General features: G+C 38.2%; 1 protein-coding gene across 2 annotated transcripts; it reads left to right on the forward strand.

Annotated features, from left to right (window-relative positions):
* The first annotated feature begins 5,039 nt into the window (after nucleotides 1–5,039).
* Nucleotides 5,040–10,372, forward strand: LOC121526514 (protein Ycf2-like). Of its 2 annotated transcripts, XM_041813166.1 has the most exons (16): nucleotides 5,040–5,077; nucleotides 5,157–5,197; nucleotides 6,839–6,870; nucleotides 7,389–7,455; nucleotides 8,116–8,126; nucleotides 8,216–8,281; nucleotides 8,367–8,387; nucleotides 8,468–8,537; nucleotides 8,792–8,802; nucleotides 8,892–8,957; nucleotides 9,041–9,061; nucleotides 9,142–9,211; nucleotides 9,466–9,476; nucleotides 9,566–9,634; nucleotides 9,718–9,738; nucleotides 9,833–10,372. In XM_041813166.1, exons 3-16 carry the CDS (start codon nucleotides 6,866–6,868, stop codon nucleotides 10,017–10,019), a joined length of 696 nt encoding a protein of 231 aa, XP_041669100.1. In that variant the 5' UTR covers nucleotides 5,040–5,077; nucleotides 5,157–5,197; nucleotides 6,839–6,865; the 3' UTR covers nucleotides 10,020–10,372. The 2 variants fall into 2 exon arrangements, with proteins under 2 accessions (XP_041669100.1, XP_041669099.1); XM_041813165.1 differs by lacking the exons at nucleotides 5,040–5,077; nucleotides 5,157–5,197; nucleotides 6,839–6,870 and having other exon boundaries at nucleotides 7,304–7,455.
* Nucleotides 10,373–10,511: the final 139 nt, after the last annotated feature.

Genomic DNA, 10,511 nt, shown 5'->3' on the forward strand with positions numbered 1-10,511 from the left:
AAACAGAGATTATACTAATCTAGATTTAATAATCTTCTTCCTGCTCCCATGCACATTTTACACATCAGATCACACTTACCCTTTTGCATCACATAAGGGTGAAGGCTGCTAGTGTCTATCAGTATTAGCCAATCCCATTCATTCACATGTTGCAGCCTGATGCTACAGTTGTTTAAACTCATTTTTATTGTCATTAATCTACATTCTGAAGCCCATCAGTGAAAACTGAATTTTAGACATTTTTGACTAATTTATGAAAAAAATGAAAACTTAAATATTCGGACCCTTTGCAAAAACACTTGAAATTTAGCTCAGGTTCATCCCATTTCTCTGGGTAGTTGCTGAGATGTTTCTACACCTTGATTGGAGACTACCTGTGTTAAATTAAATTGATCAGATATGAGTTCAAAAGGCACTCACTTCTCTTTGAGCCTCATGGCTGACAATGCATATCAGAGCAAAAACCAAGCCATGTGATCAACCAGGACCCATTCAAGAGCTGGCCACACAAAGCAATAAGGGGAGAAGGGCCTTAGTAAGAGAGGTGACCAAGAACCTAATGGTCACTGACTGAGCTCCAGAGATCCTGTGTGGAGATGGGACAAAGTTCCAGGAGGACAAACATCACTGCAGACCTGCACCGATCTGGGCTTTATGGCAGAGTCAGGAAGCCTCTCTTCAGTGTAAAACACATGAAAGTCCACTTTAATTAGCAAAAATCTCCACATGAAAGACGTGTTCTTGCATACAAGTAGGCCCTAATGTGAAAATTAAATGGGATGTTTCTTTGCATGACATGCACATGTCTAGTCATTTTGAGCTTTGTTATTGTACCTCTAAAACCCCTTAAGATCTTCAAGTTTTGAAAGAGAGAGGAGAGAGAATAATTTGGGTGTCTCTGGTCTTGATACATCATTTGTCACACACCTGTTTGGTTCCTGGATCACCTCAGGTCATGCTTCAGAAAAGGTTTTGAAAAGAAAAAAACCCCAGTAAAGGTGTGTCCTTGGTATTCTATTTATTTTGAGCATTCAGGCATACAAGCATTCAAAACAATGTCATGTGTCTGGGTATAGGCAGAGTATGCCAGGGGATGGAAAACAACAATAATTCATTTTCACACAGCACCATAATGAACAGAGGCACAGTGTTGAGCTTTGATACTTTTACTCAAGTTATCCCTCCAACACTGAAAGTGTTCTTAATTCATTCTGTATATTCTCCACTGCATTTAGAGCAACACAAAGCTAATTATCCTACCAAGAAAAGACCAAGACTGTTGGGGGTCAAGACCAAGACAAGCCGAGACCGAGACAAGAGCAAGACCATAAAAATCAATTAAAAAAAAAAAAAAATGACAAGGTTAAACAGTTAAAGAGCATTCTCTCTTTAATTTAGTTTTCTTTTTAATAAATTTGACAGATAAAAACAAGATGTCTGCAACTCCTTCAAAGCACAACATGGAAAAATCTTAAATCTTAACAAACTTGTTCACCTAAATTTTTGTTAAAAAAAAATCCTTGTATGTATTTTAAAGCCACTGACAATTCCAAAATTATTTTAAATATCTGAAAATGAGATGTTTATCTAGATTTGTCAGATGGATGAAGCCTAACGTCCAGAGGTATTTCTGACTAGAAATGAGATGGATTGATGTCTGAGTTTTTGCAGGTGTAGCTATTTGTTGTTTTAACAAGTGCTGCTCCTTATTATCATTTTAATGAAGTCAAAGAATAGCAGATCACAGCTGGTCTTGAATGGTCTTGATGGAAAATTCCAAGTCCAGCCAGTCTGAGAATGAGACAAGACCAAGGAAAAATGCTCTTGAGTCCGGGACAAGATCAAGACATTCAAAATGTGGTCTTGAGACAAGTCTCAAGACCAAGACCATCCTCGAGTACTACAACACTAATTAGTAGTTTCTTTAGAACAAGATTTTGCTTGTTAAACATGTTCAGACACATCAAATTTGCCTCTGACTGGTTCCAGTGAAAGAATTTTCAATTATAGTGGGAAATTTTCCAACACATGCAGCAGTAAAACTGGTTATAGGGAGAAGGCAAACATAATAAGACAACTTCATCGCGGTAAAACTGCATCTGATTTCTTTCTAAGACTAAAAAAGGTCCTAACAATGGACTTTAAGAAACTAAAGCACTAATGTGATCTTTAATGCCCAAATAAAAGTGGCTTTGTGAAGATGTGAACATGTCGCACATTCACAATGAACAATCATATAAAAAGCACATAATCAAGAAATCATTCAGTCGATATAAAATGTGATCTAGTTAAACACAGTTCAGACAAAGTGCTTGAAAAAGGTACCAAAGCAAAACAGAAGTCAACTCAGGACACTGTGGCTAAATATGCACTGTTTTCATTCAACACTTAAAAATAATTGTCTTACATGAAGGACATGTTGATCCTGAAGAAAACAAAAGCTGTTGCAGTGTCATCATAGCCACCCTGTAGTTACACCCCTGCTCTTAACAGTCAATGAATGTCGCTCATTCAAAGCATTGACGTTGAGTGCCAGTCATTCAGGAGGAAATCACTGTCATTCACTCCCTGAGCACACCCAAATCAGTCCTGCTGCTAATGGCAAACCATTTTATTTTATATGAATTTGTATCAATAATGCTTTTTATGTCACAGGCACCCTGTAAATAAAACATCAGACACATGTCTGAATTCTGCAGCAGTGATGTGGTTGGTGTTCTTGGCTTTCATGCTTTTTAAGAGCCTTTCTTTTTTAGTGAAGACAAGTTTTCTACATTAACTAAACTCAGTGCAACACATACTAGATGGTTTATAGAATGGGATATTTTAATAGGCCTATTAATGCTTTGGGTCATGGTCTTGCTTGAAAATAAATCTTCTACCAAGCCATGGTTCTCTTGCACATTGAATAAAATTGTCGTCCAGAGTTTTCCTTTATTTTGCTGTATTCATTTAACCCTCTACCTTTACAAACCATCCAGTGCTGTCTGCCAAGCAGCATCCCAAGCGCATGATGCTGCCATCACTGTGCCTTTCCCAAGCCGCAGTTCTCTTGCAGGCTGAGAAAGATTTTCCTCCACGATTTTCCAATATTTTGCCACATTAATTCTACCTTCTGCTGTGAAGCTTCCCTGCAACATGATGATGCTGCCACCACCAAGCTTCACAGAGAGAATGGTGTGTTTGCGGTCATGTACAGTGTTCAGCATCTTGTGTTATGGCCAAAAACCCCCACCATTTTGGTCTCACCAGCCAAAGAACTTCTATCCACTTGACCATGGACTCTCCCAATAAGCCTTTTGGTGAACTCTAGTTGAGACTAAATATGGGTTTTCTTCAGTAGTGTCTTTCTCTTTGACCCTCTCCCATAAAGCTTTGACTGGTGAAGAACCAGGGCAACAGTTGTTGTATGCAAAGTCTCTCCCATCTCAGCAGGTGAAGCTTGTGGGGTTGGGGTTGAGGTCAGAGCTCCATGTGGACCACTCAACTTACCAGACTCATCAAAAATGTCTTTAGATTTTTTGCTTTGTGCACTGGGGCACAGACTGTCATGTTGGAATAGAAAATGGCCTTCCCCAAAATGTTGCCACAAATTTGGAAGCATAGCTTTGTCCAAAATTTCTTGGTATGCTGAATTACTAAGATTGGCCTTTGCTGGAGATAAGAGGCCTAGCAGAAACCCATACCATTGTCTCTTCACCACCACACTTCACAGTTGGCACAGTGCAGTCAGGCAGGTAACATTCTCAAGGCATTTGCCTAACCCAGACTCACCTATCTGACTGCAAAACAGAGAGGCGTGATTCGTTACTCTACAGAACATGTTTTAACTGCTCCACAGTCCAGTGTTGGTGTGCTTTACACCACTCCATCTGATGCTTGGCATTGAACTTGGTGATGTGAGGCTGCTCGGCCATGGAAACTATTTCATTACGCTACAGCTGCACATTTTTTGTGCTTCCATTTATTCCAGTGGAAGCACAGAAGTGCTCTGTGACTTCGTAGCTGAGTTGCTGTTGTTCCAAAATGCTTCCACTTTCTAATGATATCACTTACAGTTACCTGTGCAATGTCCAGCAGGAATTAGATTTCCCAAACAGTCTCATTGCAAAGGTGGCATCAATCCCATTACCACTCTTGAAGTAACTGAGCTCTTCAGAACTACCCACTTTATATCACAAATGTTTGCAGATGGAGACTGCATGGCTAGGGGCTTTATTTTACACACCTGTGGCAACAGGTCTGACTGAAACACCTGAATTCAATAATTAGGTGTGGCCAAATACTTTTGTCCATATCGTGTACTTCAGGTGGAAGCATTCTCAGATCTTCACAGATCTGGTCAACCTTCCTTACACACTAGTTACCCAGTTTGTAAGAATGCTAGAAGTGATTACAACATAACTAAGGACAAAGTTGTTCTGATATAGACCTCAGCTTCCAAAGGCACTCTGGATTATCAGACAAGTGATCAAAGTCCATGTGAGTCCAGCTTGTGTAAAGATACAGGATAAGATCTACACTAGACCTGTACCCATCAACACTCGACAAGGGTTACTTTAAAGATATTGACTCTTGTCATTTCCAACCCTACTAAAAAGAGAAGATAAGAGATAGACCTTCATTTACCTAGAATGAAGTTCTTCTGTCAGGTTGCTCAAACCTTGTGACACAGTTACAAATAAGTATGCCATTATTGACAGGTGTAGCGACAGTTCAGACCTCGACCCAGGCTCTGCAAGCTCCAGGTAGTGAGCACACTGACAATACATGATCCAAAAAGGATAACTCTCCAGCACCAGGGCAAAACAAGGCAGATGCCTTTTTTGTTGACAGTCAGTGAAGGCTCATTCATTCCATGTTTTAAGGTGAAGCTGTCAATCACATTTTAAAGAGCAATCAAACATTTCAAGGACACACCCAGATCTTTCCTGTCCTGCAACTATCAAACCGTCACATCTTTGAAACATGAAGCCTGGGTGTATCAAAAACACATCCATGTTCTCCATAACAATCGAAACCTATAAAAACAGCCTAAACGTACATCAGACTCACATCTGGTTGGTTTCTGCAGCAGGTACGTGCTTGATATTCTCAGCTTTACTGCTGAAAATGTAATGATTCAACTTTCTAAGACTCTTTGTTCCCATTTTTAGTGAGGAAAGAAATTTCTGCACATCTTAACAAGGCAAAATGAGTAAGTCTATCTTTTTTTAAGTCTTATTACAGCAACAGTGTTCACTGTGCTTTATTCCATATTATGACACGTGCTGCTTCTTTTTCTCTGTCTCAGTTTTACAGTCTTTTTGGACTTAACATTTTTTAAGGACAGAAAAGAGCTGTTATTTGTTTTGTAGGTGGGTTAAATGCCAATATTCCTCATACAAGAATAAACCAATGGATCTGAACTGGTGGGTCAGGACCCAGAGTGGGTCACAGAACTGCTTTTAGGGGGTTGTAAAAAAAAAAAAGCCTATGATATGCTGAAGCCTTAAGTGGACATCTGTCTATTTTAAAGGATTTTACTCAATTTTCCTGTAAACTTTAATTCTTCTTGACATCCAGACTTATCTATCTTATCTCAGGTAAAAAAGTGTTGTCCCATGATAAGGTGTGTCTAATAACTAAGATGGACATGTTAGTACAGGAAATAAATCAAAATAATAATAATGATGATTGTTCCATAAGGTCCAAACTGCAACATTTTTCAAAAACAAATCTGATGTTCAAATTAGGATCAACTGAAAACAACGGACGCTTCTGCTCTAAGTGTATTGAGATCAATGATGAATGTAGAAATCTGTACCAAACCTCTATTTCTTGTTTTGGGTTATTTATAGTAATAATAATATTAATAATTATTTTTAAAAAGTGAATAAAATTATTAATAAATAATAAGTTACAGGGGCACCACCAAAAAGGAGATAAAATCAGTCTCAGAACTCAGATTTGAATAATAATATCATTATTATTAGGAAATATGTTTAAAAAATAGATGACGTGAGACGACAGTAGCAAAGCAAACAAGCTTCCTGGTGGCGTTTAGGAATCTGCAAATTTAGTACGAAACCAAGGCACAGAAACCGAATGGCCACACATCCATTCTGACAGCAGTCACTAATGTTTGTAGGTGAAGGCATGGCACTGGATAAATGTAGGCACTGCAAAGCAAATCAAAAACACATGAGCAGAAACAACAAGACAACAAATGCAGCTTTCAACAAATGCACATAAAATGCCTCCAACAGCTGAATCAAAGCCTCTTACTTGTGATCACAGTGATTTGTGTCTGATGTCCATCAGATTCAGAAGTAATCCTGGGTCATTTCATTAATGTTCCTTCCATGGTTCCAGCAAGTTTAAAGTCTTGTGGCGTAAGGGTCAGCTTCAGGATAACAGCAGGGCTTGTATCGTCCTTTTGAGGTGGGAGAAGGGTTGTGTCCTTCTTTGGATGCCGGTGAGCTTTCTGTAGCACCCCTGTCCAGATGGCAAGAAACTACTGCACTCGATTAGTCGATTGCTGAAACTTAAGCTAGACTGGAAGCTCAAGGGACGCAGTGGAAGTCCACTGGTCTGCTGCTGGAAAGTGCAGGCAATGGTATGACCTTTGGGGGAGCACACTGGCTTTCATTACCTGTGGCACCCCTGTAGTCTCCTCAGGTCTCCTATCAGAGAGGAGAGTGGTGTGCTATAAAGCATACTGGCTGCCTCATTCTTTGTTTGAAATTTCTCTCCAGAAGTACGACAGCTCAGGCTTCTGCAATGTTTGCTAGGCCGGAGTTTGGCTGATTCCCAACAAAACTGTTAATTTGCACTTTTTCTTGTCTTGCAATCACAGACTTCTTTCAGGGGGAAGGCAAGCCAGATGAAGTAAGAACTTCGTCTACTGGTTTATTAAACTATGTTTATTAAACTGTTTCTGGATTTCTGTAGCAGTTACGTTAACCCCTTAACGCCTGTTGTCGCATATTTGATACATACTTTTATGATACCTCTATCTAATCAATATGCTCAATAAATTACTCAAAAAAACTTCTGGATACAATCTAATAAATGATAAAAATGCCCTCAAGTGGATTATCAGTTACCAAAAACACCTAATGAATAAAATGAGATACTAAAAATATATTTGTTAAATGTTATGGAAATTTGGATTTTTTAAAATTTCAGTAGAAATTTAAAAGAACATTTCAGTTCCAAAAAATTTGAATTTTCTGGCTATTATTTGTGTTTTCAGGCTTTAGGGGGTTAATTTTCTTTTTTTTAACAGGAGGGGGGAAGTTGTAAAGGGGTAGGAGTTTGATTTTAATTTCCATCCATGAATGCAGCTTTAAGCTTTCTGTCTCTCAGAAAACACGCCAACCATGATTCATGTTGTCGTTCTATAGGAGTGGTGGAAGAGAAAACCAAAGGAGGAATGTGGAAAAGACGAAAAGGATCAGAGAGAAAAAGACGGTAATCATGAAGGCTAAGGTCATGATTAATGAATGAGGAATCCTCAATAGGACTGCTCAAAAAATCGAATAGATTAAAAGTACAAAAAAAGGGGTGGAATTTTGTTCGTTTTCCGTCATGTGCAGCGCAGAAACAAGAGACATGGTTGATTTTAGCAGGCACGCCTTTATTACAAAGTGGGTATGGATGCAGTGTGTAATTGTTCTTTTGCTCTGATGCTGTTATGTGACAGAAAGTTTTGACTTCCTCTTCTCACCTTCAGGTTTACACATCAATGGATGCTTTTAAAGTAAAATATACTTGGGTAAAATTTTAAAACAGTTTGAAAGAGCATAAATAAGTGACTGAACTACCCTTGGTGGTCATATTTGGTTTTACAGTGTATGAACAGATTAAGTCAGAGAAATAAAAGCAATTCAAGTCTGAGAAATACAATAAATAACATGTAAATCAGCCTTTTCATCATTATTCATTTCCTTCACTACAATAAAAATAGAGAGAGCACAAAAATAAACCACTTAATACGAGCAGTTCGGTGGGGATATTCTTTTGTTATCCTTCATTAACAAACATAGATTTTGAAGATGCAGCTCTGTAAAAGGACGCTTTGGAGTTGAATTGTGACTATTAATATGAACTTTTTCTGTCTTTCCATTACAGGCTGTGGAGGGGTGAGTGTTATTTTAAGTTTTTGCTATATTGTACATGACACACTAAATGAAGCCATATTAACCTATAAAGTGGTTTTCTGTTATTAAAGGGTGGAAGAAGAGGCTCAGGGGGAAGAGATGACACTGGCTCCGAAACAGAAACTGAGTCTGACGGAGTAGGTTTACTCCTAGCTGATTAGAGTGTCTTTCAAAATCACTGCCCATGCAGCACTTTTATTTATTTTTTAATCTATTTTACAGGAGGGAGGAAGGCGTAGGACGGTAAGAGTTTGAATTAAGAAATTCTGTATATGAAGTGGTGTGCTTAAATATTTTTTTAATAATTTGCCATGTTTTTTCAGGGGAGGAGACGTAGGAGACGAAGAGGGTCAAAAGAAAGAGGATGTGGGAAAAGAGATGAAGATTGGAGAGGTAAACATGCCACTGAATTACCAAATGATACTGACCATGATTGGTTTATAAAATCAACAAAAGGGTAAAATATCAAAGGGGAGTATAGGCAGTGTAACTGGTTGCAAGAATATTTAAGATTAGTCATGTTACATGGGTTATATTTGTATTTATCATTTGAATGATCAGTTTCCTTGTTCGATTGTGTAGTGATGATCATGATAACCAGAGCATTTTCAACTGTTCTGATGATCTCATTTCTTGTTTTATCATAGGCTGTGAAGGGGTGAGTGTTACTTTAAGTTTTTGCTATATTATACGTGACACACTAAATGAAGCCATATTAACCCATAAAGTGGTTTTCTCTTATTAAAGGGCGGAAGAAGAGGCTCAGGGGGAAGAGATGACACTGGCTCCGAAACAGAAACTGAGTCTGATGGAGTAAGTTCACTCCTAGCTGATTAGAGTGTCTTTCAAAATCAGTGCCCATGCAGCACTTTCATTTTCTAAAATCTATTTTACAGGAGGGAGGAAGGCGTAGGACGGTAAGAGTTTGAATTAGGAAATTCTGTATATGAAGGTGGTGTGCTTCAAACATTTTTTAATAATTTGCCATGTTTTTCAGGGGAGGAGACGTAGGAGACGAAGAGGGTCAAAAGAAAGAGGATGTGGGAAAAGAGATGAAGATCGAAGAGGTAAACACGCCATTAAATTACCAAATGATATTAACCATGATTGGTTTATAAAATCAACAAAAGGGTAAAATATCAAAGGGGAGTATAGGCAGTGTAACTGGTTGAAAGAATATTTAAGATTAGTCATGTTATATGGGTTATATTTGTATTTATCATTTGAATGATCAGTTTCCGCGTTTGATTGTGTTGTGATGATTGTGATAACCAGGGCATTTTTAACTGTTCTGATGATCTCATTTCTTGTTTTATCACAGGCTGTGGAGGGGTGAGTGTTATTTTCAGTTTTTGCTGTATCATACATGACATACTAAATGAAGCCATATTAACCCATAAAGCGGTTTTCTCTTATTAAAGGGCGGAAGAAGAGGCTCAGGGGGAAGAGATGACACTGGCTCCTCTGAATCAGAAACTGAGTCTGATGGAGTAAGTTCACTTCTAGCTGATTAGAGTGCCTTTTAAAATCACTGTCCATTGAGCACTTTAATTTCTTAAAATTTCTTTTACAGGAGGGAGGAAGGCGTAAGACGGTGAGTGCTTCTCATCCTGTTTGAATTATGATTCTACATTTTAAAGCTCTGAAGGTTTCTAAATGTAAGTCATTCTTTGTGTGGCTGTTTACAGGGGAGAAGACGCAAGAAATGTGGAAAAAAATGGGGAAGAGGCGGACCCCATGGTGGACCCCGTGGTGGGGGGTATGGTGGTCCTGGTGGGCGTGGTTGTGATAGATAAATATATGATGAGAAAATCCTTACATCACAATCACGATAGCATGATGATGAATAAATCAAAATCTAATAAACTCATCTAAGGAAAAAGGCAAGACTGGTTTATTGTTGCTTCAGCTGAAGGCTCCAAATCAACACATGTGGTGATATAAGCATGTGGTTTGGGTGTTATGGGCACATCATGTAGCAAATACTTTGACCAACCTCTGAATGTAGTGAAAAAATTAAATTGTTGAAACAAAACAGGGTAAAAGCTGGAATAAAAGTCTGCAATACGAAGCAATTATGAAAGTATTTATTTTAATTACATTGCTCTCTTTAATAGATGATTAAGCCCTTTATCACTTGATTTCATCTAAGGTGCATTCAGAAAGTAAACAGACTTTTAGACACTTTTTTGCAAATTTATCTAAAAGAAAAAAAGTCACATTAACGAAAGTATCCAGACCTTTTACTCAGTACTTAATTGAAGCACCTGAACTATGGATTATGACTAAAATTACACTCAGCAAACAAAAACAATGAAGACAAATATATTCTAATGGTCTGATGTGATAGTAAACAAGAGAAAAAGT

Source organism: Cheilinus undulatus, linkage group 18, assembly GCF_018320785.1.
Source record: "Cheilinus undulatus linkage group 18, ASM1832078v1, whole genome shotgun sequence".
NCBI lineage: Eukaryota > Metazoa > Chordata > Actinopteri > Labriformes > Labridae > Cheilinus > Cheilinus undulatus.

Bases quoted from the DNA above. Each gene is read 5' to 3' on its own strand.
- LOC121526514 (XM_041813165.1), top strand. From the start codon at position 7,372: ATGTTGTCGTTCTATAGGAGTGGTGGAAGAGAAAACCAAAGGAGGAAT. The intron at 9,635-9,717 runs GTAAGTTCACTT...TTTCTTTTACAG, and splicing joins CAGAAACTGAGTCTGATGGA to GAGGGAGGAAGGCGTAAGAC. The intron at 9,739-9,832 runs GTGAGTGCTTCT...GGCTGTTTACAG, and splicing joins AGGGAGGAAGGCGTAAGACG to GGGAGAAGACGCAAGAAATG.